The sequence below is a fragment of the Mus pahari genome, chromosome 5 (assembly GCF_900095145.1).
Source record: "Mus pahari chromosome 5, PAHARI_EIJ_v1.1, whole genome shotgun sequence".
In the NCBI taxonomy this organism is placed as follows: Eukaryota; Metazoa; Chordata; class Mammalia; order Rodentia; family Muridae; genus Mus; species Mus pahari.
The window spans coordinates 50209541-50232086 of NC_034594.1; the positions used below are offsets into that span (position 1 = coordinate 50209541).

Sequence of the window (22546 nt, forward strand, 5' to 3'; positions counted from 1 at the left end):
CAAGTAAAATTTCCCATCATCCTTCTATGATGCAAAATGTTACTTTGAGTCAAACAGTCTACTTCTGTTTGCATCATGTTTGGAATAGCCCGCGTCTGCCAAACATGCTTCCGTTGCCACCTAGTGCAAACGCATGAGACCAGGAGAGATGGAGGAGTGAGAGGGTGGAGAACGCAAGCTACTCACTAGATGAATCGCATCTGAAATGACCACTGCCAAAGCCCAAGCACTGGCATGTGAGCTTAAAGCCAGAGTCAGACAACCGCTCCCATTCCTCTCCAATGGCGTAATGGGAAACCGTGTAAGGGTCAAAGCATGAGTCATCTGTAGGCTGGTTCAGGCCTTCGCTGACTATGAAGAAAAGAAGGAGAAAGGAAAAAAAGGAAAAGACATTTTATTGATGGTTATTGATGAAAAAACGGATGTACTGTATATTGTGACCTAATCTAGCAGCACTAACGACACAGATGTTCTCATCAGCAACACTTTGATGTAGTCAATAGGCACTTGTCACAGCAGGGTCAAAGGACATCTTCCTTCATTCCTGTCTTCTGTTTCTCATCACATGAAGCAGATCTTCAGACATTTTAACTAGCTGAGAATGTGGGCAGTGATATTTCTCCAAGATACCTGAGTACATCGAGCTAGGTAACATTTGTCTGCCTCTCTTCTCTCATCTATTATGGGATAATAATATAACTACCCCCACTATAACTACCTTGTAAAGGTGACATAAAACCAAGAAGTCAAAGCTCTGGCCCAGTATCTCTATGCAGAGATGACTCATTAACTACTGTTACTCAATAATTAACAATTATTGTTAGATACCATTCTCTGCTGTAGTCAAACTCTTAACATTTTTACACAGCATTTTAATGCAATCTTTACTTACACTGCAGCATTTCTTTTGCTAAATAGGTCGAAGACCTAGATGCTTATGGTTACTGTAAAACTAGGTAAGACCAGATTTATCAAGTAAGAGAAATCACCAAGGTGCATTTAGGAATTAAGTAGGAAAGCCACAGTGGGTTTCCCAAGATGTCATCCCTCTGGTTTAGAAATTTTTATTTTAAGAATTAAAAAACTTAAGAATTACCTTTAAAAACTACTCAAGGGCTGGAGAGGTTGCTCACTGGTTAGGAGCAATGTCTACTCTTCCAGAGAGGCTAGCTTGGGTCATCAGCGTCCATGTGGTGTCTCAAAGCTGTCTATAATAACTCTAGTCATGGGACACCTGATACATCTGTGTTCCACGAGCACCAAGCATGCATATTGTGCACAGACGTATGCACAGGTAAAACATCAATACCCAGTTAGAGTGATAAATAAGATACAACTTGTATAAAATGCAGCACAAGTTATCCTCTAAATGTTAAATAAGCTAACTTACTATGACTTTAAATCATAGCTTTTTTGTGTGGATAGCTTCTTTTAATAGTGTAAAAATCAAAAATGCAAATGAAATCAATATTTGAAATGCCTAATATTTCAAAAGCCATCATTCTCTAAGAACTAAAAAATCTATCTAAAATGTTTTGAAACCAAGAGGACCTGGTAAGTAAAGACACGGATGGAATCAGGAGTCAGAAAGAAAACAAAGGGGCTAAAGCTCTCATGGGGGTTCACTATTTTAAAATATCTAGGAGGTCTGCTCTAACATTAGGAGCCTGAGCTACATAGCAGTTTCAGTCCAGCACACTGTATACACACAGCATACAATACAGTAGGACTGTCTGAAACACGCCCCTTACCTTTAAGAAAAGGATATGGAAAACCACAAAACCTGTGCTTTTGAGAAAAAAAAAAAAAAACCCTCTCATTTTACTAGGGAAACCACAAAAAGCAAATGCTAATTGCTGTGGATGGAACACAGATCTGCCCACTTCTGCATTGCCAGACATGCAACTGCTTAACTAAAGAGTCAGGTAGCAGTCTTCTCTCAGAGGAAGAAGACTGAAAAGAAGTCAGGGGTCCTACGCAGAAGTCCCGCTCCCTGGAAGAAGTGGGAGTTAGCCCTTGCAGGGTAAGAAGACTCGGGTTCCACAGTCTCAGTTAGCCCCTAACTCATGTTCCTTGGTGAATCTTGAGCTATTGCAACTTAAAAAGCCAAATGGCACACCGCTTGCTTCAAAAGACTTCTCAGAGTCAAGGGTCATTCAACCTTTATCAAAAATTTTCAGGATTAAATTTATTTAACCTTTATTAAGATGTTGCATGCTGGTCATTTAACCTTTATTAAGAGGCTGCATGGGGGTCGTTTTATCTTTATTAGGATTTTGCATGGGGGGGGGTCATTTCATCTTTATTACGTTTGTATGATGGCCATTTAACCTTTAAGAGCTTGCATGTATATAACATGACATTTACAATTTATGTATTAAGACACCTATAAAAGGGCTGGAGAGATGGCTCAGTAGTTAAGCCACTGGCTACTCTTTCACAGGACCTAACGTAGGTTCTAGTACCCACATGGTAACTAGCAACCCTCTACAACTCCAGTTCCAGAGGATCTAGCGCCCTCACCTGGCCTCCATGGGTGCTGCATACATGTTACACACATACATACATGCGGGCAAAACACCCGTACACATAACATTTAAATAAGTACATCTAAAGAAGAAGAAAACAAAGAAGTATATAAAATTGAAATGTGGAATGGGAAGCTCATAGGAAAGCAAAGGGGCAATATTGGTAACGTTTTACATTAGGAACAAAACCTAAGTCATCACTTAACATTGCCAAGGAGGAGTGCTTACAGGTATTCTGTTCAGGTTAGGAACACTTAAGTGGACCTCAATATGGGACGAGAGAATAGTAAAAGGTCCCAAAAAACCATTGCCTCTGTTAACTGGATCCTCAACAGGAGGGGCAAAATGTATTAGTCAATAATATTCATGTCCCTCCCGGGCCTGGCATCCTGTCAACCATACATATGTGTTGGTGAACATGGACGACATAAGGGGACATCTCTGACTGTTGTGCAGTCAAAGACAACGAAGAACGATAGACCAGGTCTTCTCTGGGCTGATCCAGCAAGAAGCATGAGCCTGAACAGGCCAGCAGTGCACCTACCAGCGTTGCCCACAGTCACAACCTCTTCCCGAACTTTGTGCCTCCTCTGGTTCTGCAGTGCCTCCACTAGGATGTTGTAGGTGACCCCTCTGGTAAGGCCAGTCAGAGTCGCACTGGTCGAAGTTCCAGGAACTTGGAACTATGCATGCAAAGCAGGGAGAAAGCACTTCAATGATAAATAGGCATGAGCATCCCTGGTCTACGAGTAATCCCCACTCCCATTTGAAATCAGACAAAAGGGGAGAACAGGGTTGTATAGGAACTCCCACCCAGCCAAGATGAGATATTAAATGAGTGGAAAGAACCATCATTTCAGGACCGGGGAGATGGTTCAGCGGTTAACTCCTCTTCCCGAGGAACTAGTACCCACATGGCGGCTCACAACTGCCTGTAACTCCAGTTCCAGGGCTTCTGACATCCTCACCCTGACATACATGCAGGGAAAACACCAATGTACATTCATTTCTGCTAGATTTTTCTACCTAGGTGTTCCACAATTCCCAGAAACCCCCAGCTATAACAGCCTCCTCTGAATCCTGTGGCCACTCCAACTCCTAGCAAAAGCCCCTTCATAAACATGAGTGCCACAGACAGACAGCATGTGCCATGTAAGGTGCCAACACAGTAGAACTTGGGTTTTCCTAAAATACTGGCACATCCCCAGACTAAAGTTTCTAAGCTAATAAATGTCCTAGGGTACAGTCAATTTTAAAATTTCTGCCACTTTCTAAAAATAATGCAATAAAAATTGATTCTAGCACCCGTGGGACAAATTAAAGAAGAGAGTTTTGGAGAATCGATCTCTCATAACAACTGGTACAGAAGGGTTCACCTTCCTAGACATGTAACAGATAACGTGCCTCTTCAAGGACAGACGCCAAAGGTGGCATTTCAAACTTCATATAAATTACTTTTCCTCTTCTTCCTAAGATAATTGTTTTATCCATCTCACTAAGTAGTCTCCAGTGTATGAGAATAATAAAAATAATTTCGTTTTCTCTACTGCGTGACGCTCAGTGATGCTCTCTGAGTCACAATGAGAAAAGAGTAAATAAAACAACCTCCAGTTAGAGTGGTAGCATCTGCCCTGGGAGGGTGGGCATCAGACATGAAGCTGTGGTTGCTTCTGGAAGACAGTTACATAGAGAGACACACTTGCAAGGGCTGTAGTGTACCTGTAAGGGCTCCTCGTCAGTGCCAACAGGTTGGCATGAAATGATGTACTCAGAACTCTCCTGGAATGGCGTCCAAGAGATGGTTGTCTGAGAGAGAGCTTCTTGTCCTGTAGAGGCATTTGGATTGAGCCCCGGAACATGAGGATAGAGGTGGTAGTCTACGTCTCCCCTGGGAACATGACCGATTTGGACCTCCTCATCTACATTCGGCAGGTACGGTCTTGGCCTAAGCCTGACAGGGGTGGCCGCAGTGGGTGGCGTAGTCCGCCTAAAGCCATGTTCCTCAAAGATCATTTGTTGCCCAACACTGGGTTGCTGGTGGGTTGTGCCAGGAAGCTGAATACCATTTTCGGTGTCATACCCAGGGTTGGTGATGAAGGGGGTCTTTTGAACTGTGGAGGGAACATCCAAGATCTCTGGTCCATGAAGATTGGGGTGTGGAAGGGTAACCAGTTGGGGAAGCTCATCTAGCCAAGAGAGGTTAGAGCCAAAAAAGCAAAGCGCAAAAGTTAAGCTCAAAGAAGAAGCAATCACTGTCAATCCAGGCAACAACTGTATATCAACCCGATCAGTGCTCCCAGACAACCAGCGGTCCTCAGATCACAAAACACTCTCATAGAAAGAAATTGTGACGATTTTTTTTTTCCTCACAGATTTCTTTATAGTTCAGACAGGAAAAAAAAAAAAAGTTAGTATGAATTCTCATACAGACAAAGCTTTGAACCGCTGAGCCCCACAGAAAGCCATCTCTGCTCCAATTAAGCCTTTGCAACGAACTGCAATGTCTGAAGAAGTTCAGGAATCAAATAATAAATAAATCAATCCAAATCAGAAAGGTTTTACTCCCACCATTAAAAAGCTTCCCCTCACCCCATCCAATTCCAACTATCTAGTTTGGATCCCGGCAAGGTAAACGAAGCTTAAGGTTGTGGAAAAAGAAATAAACCAGGCATGTTTAGAGCATGTTAGGTAATTCCTGTCAGAGTACACTACATAAGCCATTCTGCTAGGGGAAAAAAAAAAAAAAATCCATGAGCGATGTGTGGAAACGTAGAGAACTTCACCCTGCAAACCAAGCAACTGGCTCTGAGTTTTTACCTGTCTTTTTCCTCCCAATCAGGGGCTCACTCTTCTGATTGTTCTTCAGGGCAATGACGTAGATAGTGTACTCTGTTCCTGGCTCCAGACCTGATGGGAAGGAAACAAGGCAGTTTCATTTCCGTTGGCAGGCACGGCCAGTGATTGGCTCAGCAGAGGTGACTGGGGAGCAGGCATTCCTGCCAGCTGTCTTAAGGTCAGCTTCACTCCTTGTTTATCTACTCTGCGCACCCCAAGGCCCCTAAGGTCAGTTAATCATCTTACAACCACAGCCGACACTTGAATAAGCAGTTTCATGGTAAACTTTCTAGAGGATTCTTTCAGCCTGTAGATAAACTATCTATGCTGTGGGCCGCCAGTGGAATATATATTTGGGAGAGATCATCAGGGACTTCAGACTTCTATTTAGGTCTAATCATGGACAGCTGTCAGTGACAGAGCAAAATTACGATGTCTTCTGCTTAAGTCTTCCCATATCAGACTCTTATTTTCTTGTTTGATAAATGATGCAACAAGGAAGCTGTGATCTCCTGATATCTGTGGGGTTTAGAGACTTCAATATTCAGGAGATTCTATACATACAATTTATCCTATGGGGGGGAGGGGAAGCAGAGGAGGGGAGAATAATGAAGAATTTACATCAGAGAGTAATAATATATCATAGCTGTGTCATAAGACAGCCCTGAAATTGCATGCTCAGTCATCTGGGCTTCTTGAGAAGTCTACTGTCCCTAAACAGAAGAACGTCTAGAGTGTTGGGCACCTCATTCTCATGAAATAGCATCAAAGACACAATTGGGGAGTATTATGGATTTGGGGTATCTCTGATTAAGGGGGGGGGGAAATCATAGCATGGAATTAATACCAGTAATGGTGGCCTCTGTGACACCAGGGCGGGGCCGAGGGACCACTTCTCTGGGAGGGGATCCAGGCTTCTCATACTTGATAATGTAGCCAGTAATCCTGGCACGGGGTGCCTGCCATGACACCAGCAAAGAGTTGGGTGTGGTGGTCAGGAACCGCAGGTTGGATGGTGCATCGATGGCTGAAAGGCAAGCAAAGTGACACCTCAGAAAATGAGTGGCACCATTCTCACAGTTGAGCCCAGCCCTAGCGAACAGAGGAGAGAGAGAATCCAAGAGTCCCCGGGAGCCCGAACATGGGAATTCCAGCTCCCTGTTTCTAAAGTTGATGCGGCTGATTACAATATGCAGCAGTGGACACTTCCTCCATAGAAAGCAGAGTTACCGGTGGAGGCATCGATGATCACGGGCGAGCTCCGAGCATTGTCATTTAGAGTGTAGAGGTGGATCTTGTAGTCTGTGCCTGGCTGTAAACCTGGAAGTTAAAAAGACGCCTGTTTAATCCACTGCTACTTTACTAGGTGAGTTCTCACGCTTGCCTACAGTTTCCCTGACTCCTATTCCATGGCAGAAGCTGTTCACAGGGAAGGGTAAAGGGCTTCACGGGGTGGACAGGTCACTACAAATGAAAAACACTTCTCAAAAGCACCTCACTTATGATACTGAATCGTCCCTGATTACAGTTTCCGTTTTTATTATACATAATGCTGTTTGTAATTATAAATTTCATTATACCTTTTAAAATCTAGGCATGCTAATTTTACTATTTTATATCTTTATGTTCTCTGTATTAACTTTAAAAAAAATAGGGTTTCACTATGTCTAGTCTCAAATTCACATCCTCCTGCCTCAGACTCCTGCCTATGACTACAGTGTGCAGACTTTCATTAGACAATACTGAGCTTTTTGTAAAACAACAAATTCGATGAATGAGATTTATAGGTCAAACAGACATCAGGAAGTCAACAGATCGTGGAACGGCGCTCACATTCTCAATACTAGACCAGACAATCTAAGGAGCCAGGTTATCCTGCAGGGGCACACACAGGCAGACCACGAGTGCGCTGACCTGTAATAGTGTAGCTTCTGACATCGGGGCTGATGGTCCTCTGAACTGGGGTCTGGCCATTGGCTGGGATGGCATCGACTTGGAAGCCAGTGATTGTCTCGGTCTTCGTTCTCCAGCTAATAGTGATGGTGGTCTCTGTCGCGTCCGTCACACGGGCCCTTCTCGGAGGGCTGACATCTGTGTAGGAGCAGAACTAGAGATGAAAGCACGCTTGGCTCATACATGTAAGGTTTTGATATTTTAAAAGAAGTCCTCGTTATGCAAATACATCCACTTCAGGAAATACACTGAAAAGTAATGTGTAGGTTACAGAAAGACGGGTTAACGGTATTGAGGAAATATGAAATGTGCACTTCTCAGGTCTTTACTTTGAAGGAACGGAAAAGCTATCAATGGTTCCCAGGGTTGACTCTCTAGTGTCTAGAGCGCTGTCATACAAGTGTTACAGTGATTACTTGACTAATAGGTAAGAATGTATGGTAGGAATTATAACATAGACAATTAGTAATAATGTGTGCTGACTACTATTCTGTCATTCTATAAGGTTTCACATGTTAATCATTCCATAGGTGATGAAACATCAATAGACTAGACCACAGATCTGATTTAACTTCACATCTCCTATGGCGGAAGCCAGTCCATCTTCCCCACACTGACCCCTATGAATTCAGACCCTCAACAGTACAGCATAAGCCAGCTGTGAGTTTTAACTCACCAGCACCAACACAACACAGTGAAGTGATTCCATTTTTTGTTTCAGCAGGTCATTTCCTGGATGGCATACAGAGTGGATTCCCGAAAACGATAAGCTATCCTGTCAACTTCCAAATTCTATTGCGAAGTCAGTGGTTTAAATGTAAAGATCTTTTCTTTTGACTTCCACTCAGGGTCTGTCAGTATTAAAACATGGAATTACTCACTCTCCAGAGTTGTGACGACTCCCTGAGCTGGTCTGCTTGTCAATGTGTCCTTGAGAGCATAGACACTGACTTCGTATTTGGTGGCCACCTGGAAACAAGGGTACCAGAAACTTTGGCAATGGTGTTGCATGAAGCAATTAGAGAAATGTAGCGATTATAAAAGACCATCTGCATAGCCCAGCAAACCCCAACACTTCAGGTTGCCAGAGCAACCTCACTGTTACCTATGATTGACAATACATTTACATTTAAATTAAGTGAATTTTAAAATGTTCTCAGGGGTTAAGTCGGAGCAATCCACAAGTAGTAGTAAAAACGAGTAAGAAAGAAATCAGTATTAGCCTTTTTTCGCCTTTATGATCTGACAGGTATAAATCAGGTTTTGCTTTTTTCTGATCACAAAAAAGGCAAGAGAAAGTTTCTATTCTATGACCCCTCTTCTGCTGCTTCCCTTGGAACTGGTCTTGTGTTAAGATGTACGTTAAGCCCTTATAGGATCCTAGCTCATTTCTGCATGGCTAGAAAAAATATTATTTCCTCGCTTGTTTGCAGCAGGGTCTCTTTGTGTATCTCTGATTGTCCTGGAACTCATTCTGTAGAGCAGGCTGGGCTCAGAAATCTGCCTGCTTATTATGCCTCCCAAGAGTAAAGCACAGCTGGCTGACTGTCAGATGTTTTAATGGAGGTAGTGTAAAGTTAGGCTGGTACTAACTGGAGAATGCTTCTTGCCAAGGAAACATCACTCATAAAAGCCATAAACTCAGTCAGAGTGTATATGTTATTCCCTACAGAATACCACTTCTTGTAAATAAGTGGAATACTTCTGTCAAAGACCTGCATGAAATCCAAAGCTATTTATATCATTCTAATCCAATAGTCATCTTAGGGTATCTAGAAAATCCTAGGCCAACAAACATAGAAGAATTCTATTGTACACATTTGTGACAAGCCTATTTGATGGGAGAAGAAAAGAACCTTAGGTTTATTATGAGATTGCGCCTGATGAACTCTATGAAATGACCTACTTCCTTCCTCTACAGAGGGAAGCTCACTTCTTACCATGAGTCCTGATACAATCACTGATGAGCTGTCTGGAGAAAGGTTGATTTCTTTCATTGGTCCTGTCTTCTCTTTCGGGTTCACCCGCACTCGGTAGCCAGTGAGCTGAACACTGGGCGCTATCCACTGGGCTGTAAAGCTGGTGGGTGTCACCTGACTGAACTTCAGATTGGTGGGCGCAGGAATGGCTGTCAGGATGGTCATTGGTTAAAAGGTTATCTTATAGGGAACGAGGAAAGGGTAAATAAAGCAACTTTTAAGGAGGAGAATGGATTGTCCTTGTAGGGACTAATGGACTCCCTGGCCCAGGAGAGAGTCAGCACAAACAAGTAATAAAAACAAGAGGAGTATTTTATACCAGCAACTCTCAGAACCACTGGAAACATCTGGGTTAACGCCAGGATTCCTAGAGACTTTGGGTCTTATCTTCTTACCCTACCCCTTTAGAAGCCAAGAGTTGAATTCCCTTATTAGTCATTAGAATTGATTTTTTTTTTCATTTGTATGAAAAAGATGAGCAATGGCCCCCTTTTTCTAGATAAATTATCTTTGTATGGGAAACCATTTCACAGAATATTCCATCCTAGAGATAGAATTGTTTTTATTTGTCTCTTTTATTTGGACCCCACGGCAGATAGCATTGCTAAATTTGAAGTATTCTCTGCGGCGCAGCATAAGAAGAAAATTGGTTTACAATAGAGGCAGGAGAGAGAAGCAGAGAGCAGTAACAGAGACTGTCACCTCTGTATGCTTTGAGCATTCCAACCTTGCTCCAGAAGTAAAAGCACAAGAGGATAAAGGATCATAAGAAGCACTCGTCCTAAGGACTCTGTCCGGTGCGTCTGCATCATAATCCTTTAAGCAAATGAAGGCCCAGCGCAGGAGAACTAGCCAGGGGAGGTCTTACCCATATGTTGCAAGGAAATGCCTGGCTTAGGGTCAATTCTCAGAGTAAACACTATGATTTTAGACTTCTTTCCTCCATGTGTGGAGAGGGAGGGTCACCACAGAGGTGTGTCTCTTAGGAAACAATCCGTCATTTAGTATCTTCAGATGTCTTGCTTTATAATCTTTAAATCTTTATATATTTAATATATTTGCACCTAGACATCGCCTGACTTTCATTGTTCGCTACCATTCCTCGTTAAGGAAGGGCCCTTCCTACGAGTTTGAGGGCATTTTTCTACTCTTCCTTACATGGGACTCAATAGCCCAGTAAAGTATAACGCCAGCAAGGCATAAAGCCACTGCTCCCAGAAGCACCCGGGCGGTGCAGTTAACGATATACCTGTGGACTGGATTCCAATCAGGGGCTGGCTCTCCATATCATCGTGCAAGGCAACCACACTGACTGTGTACTCAGAACCCGGCCTGAGGCCTTGCAGCTCTGCAGTGTCGTCTTCACCATCAGGTGCAGGGAAAAGCTCCCGGATTCCATCCTCAGGGCTCGAGTAGGTCACCCTGTACCTGGAAACTTGCCCCTGTGGGCTTTCCCAAGCAATTTTGATGGAATCGACATCCACATCAGTGAATGCCAGTCCTTTAGGGCGATCAATGTCTGTTAGGCAAATTAATGGTAAGAGGTTATGTGAAAAGCAAGTTGTGAAACAAGCATATTTCTATACCATGCAAAGCAGTTCTGCAGATACCATTGTCTTTGATGAATTAAGTTCCAATTATCACACTATTAAAACAGAAAGTTGCTTGACATCTGCTTAAAAGGCTTTTTTTTTTTTTTGAGGTTTAGCATATGCAGTGTCACGTTGCTTATTAAGACACAGGTGTGTGTGAGGTATGCAGACACCCTGAAAAAAAAATCTCCACCAAGGAAATTTATTTGTATCAATTCAAAGATATTCTAGGTTTGATTCTGCAATGTGATGTTAGTCTCAAGGACCTGGATTTTCTATATCTTGGAAATGGTAAAGTTGATTTTTTTTCCAAGTCATAATTTGTCTTAGGTTCTTCTTTTTCCCCTCTCTTAAGTCCTTATATTTAAAAGGGCTGACCCTGGGCTGGAGACATAGCTCAGCTGTTAAGAGCACTGGCTGCTCTTCCAGAGGTCCTGAGTTCAATTCCCAGCAACCACATGGTGGCTCACAACCACCTGTAATGGGATCCGATGCCCTCTTCTGGTGTGTCTGAAGACAGCAACAGTGTACTCATATAGATGAAATAAAATCTTTTAAAAACAAAAACAAAAACAAAAAAAACAAGGCTGACCCAGCACAGTCCTTCAACCATAACCACTTCTTGGGGCATACTATAGTCAACATTACCATCCAGTCATAGAAAAAGTAGGTCCTGGAGAGATATTTCATAGATTTGCTAAAAGCAAATAAGATTTTGCTGAGGCTGTTTAAGCGAAGGAGATTCAAAGCACAGCAGCCATTGATGGCAACACTACAGTGATTTTTCCTGCAAGCTCGCTGTGGCACCAAGAAGAAAAAAAATGTTGGCCAAGGGCTCATCTCAAAATATGAACCAGCTGACACATCGCCTTTCCCTGTATACAATGGCACAAGACCTGCGGTGGACATCGAGACACCCGAGGACAATATGACTTTGGAAGTAGAAAACGGAGCATTGGTTACGTACTCGTCACTGCAGTTTGAACCAGGGGCTGGCTTTCTCCGTTCCTGTTCTGAGCATAGACACTAACCACGTACTCCACGGTGGGTTGCAAACCTTCAATGGTCATTTCTGTTTGATCTGAAAAGGAGGGAGAAGCAATTGCAGGTCTGTAGAGCCACCCAAGCCACTGCTAAGAACTCAATGAGAAGCAGATGCTGAGCCTGTAATTGTCATTTGCAGAATAACCATGAAAAACCCATTCCACTTGGGAAAGTCAGATGCCGGTTTCCTCTCAGGAAAACTTGTTCACTGGTAACGAAACTGGGGCTGGGGAACACGGCTTGGTAGAATGCTCCTCCCATGAACAAACCCAGGCTTAGATAACCAAGCGGCAGAGTAAACTGTGTGCCTATCTATAGTACTAGCACTTAGGAGACATAGTTTAACGTCATCCTTGCCTACATAGTGAAGTCAAGGCCAGCACAGACTTCATGAGATCCCATCGCAAAACAAAATTTAGCATACTGCAGTAAAATCATATTCAAGAATAAGCTTTACAACTTAACATGATGCCCCACCCCCAAAATTAATGAGGCTATTCTTGAAAAAAGAAAGAAATTAAATTGATCTTAAGAAATTGCTTTGAGATCTTGCAAGCCATTTCATAGAAGAACATCAGATCTAGAAGGATCTGTAACATCAGTACATCCTTCTCTTCCTAGTGACTAAGGATTTATTTAAATAGTCCTTATTACTACACAAGACTATAAAAAACAGGGATACCAATACTTGTCCGGTGAACTGAGCTGGCGCCAGTCTATGAATGGGAGCAGCATACACACGCCACATAGAACACTCACTTCAAATGGCAACTTCTGAGCTTCTACCGCGTTTCTCTTGTTAGGTGCGACCTTCTGGTCATCCTTACCTGGACTGGCAGTTTTAGTTTTTGATGGTCCTAGGCCATTTTTAGGAGTGGTGGTCACTCTGTAGCCTGTCACAGGAGAAGTTGAAGGCAGCCACCTGACACTGATGCTGTTGTCCTGGACATCTGTCACCTGCATCTGGGATGGCTTGTCAATTTCTGTAAGTACAAAAGATAGCAGTGATGTCCCAGTGTGGGGGCAGGGTTGGACAAGTGTGTAGTTCTAGTGTGTATGCAAATGATCTTTTGCTTCTATTAATGTATTGCAGATGTTTCTTTTGACAAGAATAAAGGGGTTAGCTTGAAGAAGGGAAGCCATGTATCCAGACACTATTACAACTATTTACAACCTGATTCTTTCATTCCACAAACAAAGCACTACATCTCAACATCTCCTAATAGTCAACCCATCCAGTCATTTTCTACTGGTATTTATGAACACTCTCTGCCTTATGTCTTTTGTAGATACATAGCTATAGCAGTTAAAAACACAGACAAAAATGTCTGCTCTTGGGGTCTTCCTTGTACTTTTGTCTCAAGATTTATTACTCGAAGGTGTTGTTAGCTATAGGCTTTTGTTTTATTAAGAAAAATAAATCAGGGTCGAGGGTGTAGTTCAGCGATACTGCAAAAAAAAAAAAAAATATATATATATATATATATATATATATGTATATATATATGTATATATATGTATGTATATATATATTGCTGTGTTTGGTCCCCAGCACCACACAAAACTAAAGGAAAATCAACTGTGCAGTGAAGGCAATACCTTGGACAAATACAGGGATAACCATCTTCATAAATAACCCTGTGTAACCCCAGAAAAGAAATTGTACCTGTTTTATAATTGATGGAAACTGGCTTGCTGCTTGCTGGACTGTCCCCACGGCCAGTGACCGCGTACAGGGTGATGGTGTAGTCTGCTCCTGGTTTAATGTTGTTGATGGTGGCTGTGGACTTGCTTCCGGGCACAGTGAACTCCTGGACAGGGCTATTTCCTCCTGTATGAAAGGAGTAGCATAGAATTTGAGGAGCTAGGAGTTACTCCACTATTCCTAACACATCGAAAGCAAGTCACTGCAGCTTGCTGGTTCCCTCGTAAGGAGTGGCTGCTTTAACCCAACCTGAACAGGCAAGTGTATTTATGTGTGTAGTTAGCCCTGAGAAGTATATAAAAGCCAGAACTCTCAAGCTAATGTCATTTTAACATCCCTGGGTTAAAATGTCACTGAATTACAGATTAACGGGCAAAAGGTGAAGAAATCCCCAGAAATGAGCTCCCTAGTTGATAATAAATAACAAGTAGTCAGTCTATATCAGTCCATATCCATATAAGCAACAGTGAGCAGACTCGGTAGGTTGTATTTATTATACTTATTTGTTGGATGCACATGCACTGTGTGTGTGTGTGTGTGTGTGTGTGTAACAGTAAGACAAAGAAGCCAAGAAACTGAGAGGGAGTTGAGCGAGAGGGGTATGGGATGGTTTGGAAGAGGAAAGGGAAGGAGGAAATGATGTAATTATATTTAATTATTTTTTTAAATCAAATAGAAAAAGGGGACAAGAATGTAGCTCACTCAACCTAAACTGGAATGAAGTACAGTCCTTACAAAAGCATTAACACACTATTTGTTAAATTTAGAGAACATTGAAAAGAAAGAATAGTAAGAATTACCAATGATAATATTTGTGAATATATATTTTCCCTCAGCTCTGCTTCCCATGCTAGCTATAGTATATAAACAACCTTTGAACTTCATTACAATCAATTAAACATAGCTCCCATGCATTTTTGGACAGAAAAAAGAAAGAAAGAAAGAAAGAAAGAAAGAAAGAAAGAAAGAAAGAAAGAAAGAAAGAAATTTTCTAAATGGGCCTGCTAGCATGTAATCCTGTTCCCACCATCAGATTTCCAAGTTACCCACACGAGCCCTGATCCTCTAAGGGTGAAATGGCCCAGAATGAACAGACCTGTCTCTCCGTAGGTGATTCTGTAATAGCGCACAGAGACGGCAGGGGGTTCCCAACTGATGAGCAGGCTGGTGGGGGTGGAGGCAATGACCTCTAGATCTCTCGGAATATCAGAAACTAGAAAAAAAAATATCACAGGAAAATTTCACATCAATAACTTCCAAAGAAAGCTCAGATTCACTTTGTCCTTTCCCAGATAACTATTACATCCTCTTCAAACAAAAATCTAAATGCAACACTGAATTAGCAGAATTAAATTCTATGGCGAGGTCAAGGGAAGGGGCTATGGAGACCATCCCAATTGTGAATCCTTTTTTCCTCAACACTTTCTTTGGAAAATAATTTAAATCACAGAAGTTATAAAAACTACAGCAGCACCCACCCATGCACTTTTCTTTTTTCTTTTGGTTTTGAAGACAGGGTTTCTCTGTGTTAACAGCCCTGTCTGTCCAAGAACTCGCTTTGTAGACCAGGCTGGCTGGAACTCACAGAGATCCCACCCCATGCACCCTTAACTATGTGCTATTTGGAAAGAGTGGTCACACACACCCCTATTCATGTCTAAGCTACAGATTGTTCGGATAACAGGTCTCCCAATCATTGTCACTGAAAATATATCTATCCAGGCTTAAAGCTAAAATCTAGGGTTTGACTCACGCCACAAGAAGCACTCCACCACTACACTACATCCATTGCACCCCCTTTAAAAAACTTTTATTTCTTTTGAGATGAGCCTCACTGAATTGCACAGGCTAACTTTGAACTCACAGTAGCCCAGGCTGGCCTCCTTGCTCCAGCCTCCCAAGTATCTGGGATTACACATCTGTGCTACCACGCCCAGCTAACAAAAGAAAAGTCATAGGTTTACAGTAACATGGGTACCATATTATGGTTTTAAAAGAAACCTTCTTAAAAGCCAGTAAATGTCCATGAGTAGTAGCTCATGCATGTAACTCCAGCACTCAGAAGTCAAGGTGAAGTACCTTAGATAAGCCTGGGCTACAGAGCCAGTTCTGGGTCAGTCTGGGCTATGAGACTCTCTCAAAACATCAAAATTAAAACTGACCGGCAAAAACACCAGAACATAGCCGAATCAGGTGACAATTTCTCAGAGGAAAAAAAAAAATCTGTTTTTAAAGGGAGATATGTTTGCCACACAGTCTATCATTGCCCTCTTCCCCTTTTTATTCAGATAAGTTCTTGTTTGTGTAGCTCTGGCTAGTATGGAACTCACTCTGTAGACCAAGCTGACCTCCAATCCAGAAATCCACCTGCCTCTGCCTACCGAGTGCTGGGATCAAAGGCAGGCAGGCATGCGTGCGTGCGTGCGTGCGTGCGTGCGTGCATGCGTGCGTGCGTGCACCCCTGCGCCTGGCTCCGACACTGCTCTTTGAGTGTCTCCCACCACGATCGATCTACTTTTCCAGTGGTGCTGACTCGGATGGCATGAAGCCTTTCTCACCGCCTACACCAAACCATACAAAGTCCCCACCAAGGGATTTCTTTGCGATTTAAAAAAAAACCAAAATTACCTGTGGCTTGCTGGCCAATCAGTGGGGGACTCTCTTCTCTGCCATTAACAGCAATGATGCTGACAACGTACTCTGTGCCGGGATTAAGGTTGGTGAGGGTGATGGAATTCCGCGAGGGCGGCACTCGATCCTGCCTGGGTCTTCCGACAGAATGCTCAGCGTGATGACGGATTATGTAGCCAGTGATGGGGGCCCGAGGAGCCACCCAGTGGACCGTGAATGAGTTGGCGGTGATATCAGAAGAATCAAAACCAGTTGGGGAATCGAGACCTGTTTTTCCCACCCAAGGAGGGGAGCAAAAGACAACAACCACGAGTTTAGATATCGAGGACGATGTGGGGAACACAGCAGACCCTGTTATACGGGACGGATAGCTGACTGCAACCGGCTTACACGCGCATTTCTTTCTCTTTTTCCTTTTTAAAAGTAATTGAAACAGTATGTAAAATTATAGCCAATTTCTACATTATACCGAACCACTGATACTTTCGAGGGCTTCGGCGTTGTTCTGAGTAGCTTTATATCAACTTGACCCAAACTAAAGTCATCGTTAATTAAGAAAATACCTCTATAAGATCTAGGCAAGCTTGTAGGGCTTTTTCTTTCTTAGTGAGCGGGGCAGTGCCTTCTCTGGGCTCACGATCCTGGATTCTATACGAAACCAGGCTGAGCAGGTCATGGGAGCAAGCCAGCAAGCAGCACTCCTGCATGGCCTGTGTCAGCTCCTGCCTCCAAGTTCCTGCCCAGCTTGAGTTCCTGTCCTGGCTTCCCTCAGTGATGGATTACAGTGTGGAAGTGTAAACCGCATAAATAAACCCTTCCCTCCCCAGTTTGCTATTGATCAAAGTGTTTTATCACAGGTAGCACAACTTTAACTAGGACAAGAACCCAGTGAAATTCACAAAGGAAACCAGGGAACTCTATTGTTATGTTAAACAAAGTAACATTATTATGTTAAACAAAGCAATCCAGTCTCAGAAAGACCAAGTTTTCTGGAACCTGGATCCTGGTTTTAATTTTTCCTATGTGTGTAGAGAGCATCTACACACGTGTGTGCAGAGCAAAGGTCCTGAAACTAGAAAAGGGAATATGGGGATAAGAGAGGATGCTTTACAGGGGAGAGGGTGGAAAGTGAAAAGGGTCATAGGCTAGAGGTGAAAAGATGACATGAGAGTGAAAAGGGGGCTGTAGACTACTACAGTGAGGAAGGGGACCAGGAATGGTCACGGGAGCAAGGAGAGGAGCGGAAAAGGAAGATCAACAAAGCATGGCAAAACCCACTACTCTACAATGACTAAAATTAATTAATTATTAATTAATTATTAATTAATAAAAGTAATGTACCAACACCACAAAAGGTGGAGATGCAACTAGAGACTCAACCTATTGTTTTGTTGCTTAACATTGGTAGCCGAGAGCTACCAATGTTAGAAGCTACGTGGCTCACCTGTTTTCTGCCTTCCCCGGAGAGGGATGCTCTCGTGTTGTTCATAGACACTGGAGACACTGACTAAGTATTCAGTCCCAGGCAGGAGATCTGAAGAGGCAAAGTGGGATTTGCTTTAAACTTGAGAGCACGAGAGAGCACAGCTCTCCCTGGGACTCCTTCATCTGATAAACTATCCAAGCGTTCAGTCCTATAGCCTACAAATGAGTATCTACGGCTGGACATAATCTGTAAGTAAGGGCGGCTTTGTCCTGTGCCTCTGTAAACCCCACCTCCACAGGTATAAATGGAACTCAGTCAAGTGTAAACACGGGGCGTTACTATTTCTCCCATCCATTTGAAAGGGCATCTGTGAGGGCCACGGATGTAACTTTTGTATCATTACCATCTACCCATCACAACGACCTTATGAGGTGGTCGGCAGCTTCTGTGCTATGCAATATTCAAGATGTACAGTTGGGCAAAATTTGACATGTGTCCTGGTGTGGCCATCGATGTATTCAAGACATGAACATATCTAGTGCCCCTGGATCCACTACACTGCCCCAAACTGCTTAATCTTTAAAATAGGGTAATAATGACTTCTCTAAGGGGGAGTTTCTTTGGGGTCATAGCATTAGGACTCTAAGATATATAATTAACACGTGACATGGTTTGGCTATAGTGCCAACAGGTGGCACGGGGTCTAGTACATTGGACAATGTGGTTCCTACTGACTGGACAGAAATGTCCTTGTGGCCACAATCAAGTTAAATATCTGGATACTCTGGTCCTTAGCCACCAAGTGAGGATGGAGAACAGGCACCATGCCTCTTTGTATTCACTTTCTGAGACATAATCTGAAAAGGAGAGGATGTTTTCTGACCCTATTTGGAAATGGGCCTAAATATACAACTTCCTACAACGTTGCAACCTCTTGATCTCTTTAATTCAAAGTACCCTCTTCCAGGAGGACCCAGGAAGAGACAATTTCTATAAATTGTCTAATACATGTCGGCTGCTTTCTAAACTCTCAGGCTTCAGAGAAATGGTGCAAACACGTGCTTTCTGAAATATGAACTAAACATCTGCCTCTCTCCACGCAAAACCCATTCTAAGTCTTCTAGTGCTAAAGAGATTCCCTGGTGGTGGTAGGTATCACACAAGAAAGGACAATAAGCCGGATGCACTGATCCCCATGTTTCTCACTCTTTTCCTTAGTTACAGAATTCATTCGGGAGTCACTTATTTTTTTGCGCACTTATTAGAGAATGTTTGACACCTCGGCGCGTCGCAGACCGTGCTTCCCACTACGATTTGTAGCGATCAAAGGTTTGTCACTCCAGTGGAATCATTTCACCCTTCACAGTTTACAGAGCTGCCTATTGAACTTGGAGAGTGTGTCTCTCTGCTATAGTTATCCTTCCTCTTAGGTATTCCTCCAGGAAAATTCAAAATCCATTCATCGCGCTCCAGATAGGTATCTACGGAACAAACTATGTTTGAGGGCTTACTCGTTAGGACCACGGCATTGTCTGAAGGTGAGATGGATAACTCCGCAACATCCTCTTCATTCTTCACGGGTGAGTAGCGCACCAAGAGGTTGGTCAGCTCAATGGACGGAGGCGGGGCCCAAGTGACCCGCATAGTGTCTGGACCGATATTGGTGAATCGAAGATCCGTGGGAGGAGGGACAGCTGATTTCAAATAAGGAGGATTGAGTTAATGCCATTTTAAAGTCAAAGCTTAAAAAAAAATAGCTGAAAACATTAAAAACCAGTATTTCATGCAGAAAAGAAACAGTTACAATCATGCAAACAGTCTAATCTAATCTAATCTAAATCATGATATGCTACTGTTAAAAAAAATAAACAAAACACTATAGAGAACACTGTTAGGCCCCTTTAACCTTTCTGCCATGATCAATGCATTTTAAACAATTTTAGTCTACTTTTCAAATAGGTAGGCTTTTTATTGTGGTTGTTATTGCCATTTTAGTACATCAATACCAGGGAAGATGTTTCTCCCAGGCTGAAGAGGCTTAAGTTGCCACACAGCAAAGACACATAGTAGTACTTTCCGAAGAACCACATGCACGCAGACAAAAAAGACAAGGGGTCCTCAGTTTTCCCCGGAGTGAGGTATCTACACACTACTGCATTGCCGTAATTCCATTCAGTGAACTCTACTTACAAGTGAGGAGATTCATGCACAGTGGTTCTCAGCAATGTTTCTTACCATGCAGGGCAGAGAACCTTTAAGATGTTGCATGCTCGTCTCTAGACTGTGGTTAAAGAGGAGTTTCTTTGCCCTGTAGAACAGCAGCACTATCTAGAAAGCTCACTGTCACCGTACCCTGAGATCTCCCCTTCCGTTCCACACTCATTTTTGATGGGTGTTTTTATTAGCCACAAAAGGAGCATGGGAACTTATCAAAAGGTAAGAGGAAGCACACAGTGGCACACTTTGGAGGCCTGTCTTAGTGTAAATGGATGTTCATCGTTCAGTTTGATCGTCATACTTTAAAAAAAAAAAAAAAACTCAAGATCTGCAAATGTAATCTCCTTTGCATTTCATAAACCAGAAATCTAGAGTTCTTCATCTTCACATCTGTTTGTGCTTTGACTGAAAGTGTGTGAGACTATTTATGCATGTTTTCATGAAACTAGACCAATGTACCCCTTATCTCTGAGTGTGCCCTGTCTTCATCTCCGTAGCCAATCACTGGCTTCTCCTTGGAAACATCCAGATTTAACCACAGCGACTGAGCAGCATGCAACACCATCCATGTCTCAAACACAGAAGACTTCAAGATTCACCCGTTTGCTGTGTCAGTGTAGTAGGGGCACTCTCTCCGCCATTAATGAGAGTGATAACGCTGATGTCATAGTCAATGCCGGGTTCCAGCCCTGTAACTGTGTAGTATCCTACTGAGGAGTCCACAAAATCTTCAAAAATAGGGATCCCTTCTCCTGCTGCAACTACTGTGATTCGGTACCCGATAATGGTGGAAGAGTTTAGCGGGGTCCACCTCAGGCCGATGCTTGAATCAGTTATATCAACAAAGCTTAGGTCAGTGAGCTGGGGCACCTCTATTGAGTTACGAAGCAAAGAGGAGGCAAAAGAAAAGTAGAGGCAAAAAAAAAAGAGGAAAAAATAAAGCAGTGTACATCAGGTGACCGGTAGTGAAATCGACAGAATGCGCAAGCAATGATGGTATATGCAATGTGTCCCAAATTATCTGAAAAGACTTCCCAAGCATCATGAGTAATTTGCTCCCCTGGGAGACTAACGCAGGTTACCACATTCTTTCAGGGGCTTTCTCCCATTTAGAAAATGTCCCCAAATGGTACAGTTTTAACTTCTCAAGTGTTAAAAAAAAAAGTCATAAACACATATACAATGTCAAAATCATTCTCAGAACCTGAACTGATCTATAAAAGACACTAGCAATGTTGGGAGTGGGGTGGGGGGCTGGGAGTGGGGAGAACACTAAACCTTTAGTAAAAAAATAAAGTCTTACAAAGGTTTAAAAAAAAATTGGCTGGTTAATTGACTTATGTTCCACGTTCAAAACCCATGATGGCATCATGACCATGGTATTAATCTATGCTATGAATGTGCCACTCAAATGCACAGCCAGGCCAAGGCCAGCCAGCACTGAGCCCCGAGCCTGCTCCACTGCCAACATTTTAATTCATGTAATTTAATTTGTATTCATAAATGCATAACAAAATACTGCAGAGGGTAAGAGAGTCTGACCAGCGCTTTCAATCGACAGAAGACTGGGGACAAACAATAAACCTATCCCTAGACAGGCCTTTGTGACGCTGTCTTTCAATTCAAAAGAAAGCAAGCCCGGAGGGGGGGGGGGGGGGGGCCTTTACGTCTTTCCTTTCTGTGGTTTTCACCCCACTTGCAATTTTGAAAAGGATTTGAAGCTGCAAGATAAAGATTTGGATTGTCAACCAAGTGTGTTTCGGTGCTCACATATGGAGACAAAGACTGTTTTCTAGATAACCGTTGGAGGTGGAGATGGAGTGTAAAACCCGGGCACAAAGGCCCCAATGGGATGCATTTACCACATTACTTTTAGCCTGTCAGCACTGGGTACAGACACGCGACACTGTTTAGTAATCTTTCCGTGTGAGCAAACAGTACAGAGTTAATGCCGTGGCTGCACTCATCAGGTACCCATGGCAACAAAGGGCATCCCGGGGAAGCACAGATAGTGAAGCAGAGGGAACAGGAAAGCTTTCATCCAAACAGCTGCTTTTTGGCTTTGTGGTTTTGGAGAGCGCCCTGGGAGGTTGGCATTAAATCCCAACTGTATCTGACCCACTCCGCTATCTCGGATTAAGATGCTAATCCCCGTCGCTACTCAAACTGCCTCTCTAAGGATAACAGCTTATTTTTCTATTACCTGGGACAACGGTATCAGAGATAGGGGCACTTTCCTTGTCATCTTTGACAGTGTAAACACTGACATTGTACTCCAAGCCAGGATTCAGGTTCTCAAAAGTGCAGGAGCTCTGATCAGCATGGACCACCTCTTCCAGAGAGGTCCCCTGCTGCCCGTTCGTGGGGGTGGTGGTTATTCTGTAGCCAGTGATATCTGGAGAAAATGCAGGAGGATGTTACCATACAGAACCTATGTGACTCAGGGTATATTAAACTGTGCACCAGTGATGGGCCCATAGAGGAAAAGGTGGGATTAGAGCCCAAGGGGTGGGGCTGCAATGTACCAACAATCAGAAAGTAGGAATTACTCTGCCGAGTGACTAGTCCATAGCAACTTATGATAATTTCATAATAACTAGAGTCTATGAGTCTCCAGCACTTAGAAATGAATGTTT

The 22546-nt window shown here is 43.0% G+C and overlaps 1 protein-coding gene across 12 annotated transcripts in view; it reads right to left on the reverse strand.

Moving 5' to 3' along the window:
• The window catches only part of Fn1 (fibronectin 1), a 67774-nt gene that overhangs the window by 7285 nt on the left and 37943 nt on the right, over positions 1-22546 (reverse strand). Inside the window, exons 24-42 of one of the 12 annotated variants that reach the window (XM_021197227.2) lie at positions 22114-22305; positions 20510-20782; positions 19205-19387; positions 17712-17801; positions 16265-16534; positions 14733-14849; positions 13598-13762; positions 12759-12914; positions 11855-11968; positions 10545-10814; positions 9257-9444; positions 8198-8285; positions 7278-7454; positions 6594-6683; positions 6211-6390; positions 5346-5435; positions 4248-4714; positions 3073-3211; positions 187-351 (exon numbers count right to left, since the gene is read on the reverse strand). In XM_021197227.2, the coding sequence (XP_021052886.1) occupies positions 187-351; positions 3073-3211; positions 4248-4714; positions 5346-5435; positions 6211-6390; positions 6594-6683; positions 7278-7454; positions 8198-8285; positions 9257-9444; positions 10545-10814; positions 11855-11968; positions 12759-12914; positions 13598-13762; positions 14733-14849; positions 16265-16534; positions 17712-17801; positions 19205-19387; positions 20510-20782; positions 22114-22305 (3414 nt within the window). The remainder of the gene's footprint in view (positions 1-186; positions 352-3072; positions 3212-4247; positions 4715-5345; positions 5436-6210; positions 6391-6593; positions 6684-7277; positions 7455-8197; positions 8286-9256; positions 9445-10544; positions 10815-11854; positions 11969-12758; positions 12915-13597; positions 13763-14732; positions 14850-16264; positions 16535-17711; positions 17802-19204; positions 19388-20509; positions 20783-22113; positions 22306-22546) is intronic. The other 11 variants (XM_029538833.1, XM_029538830.1, XM_021197236.2 and 8 more) reach the window with 11 other exon arrangements.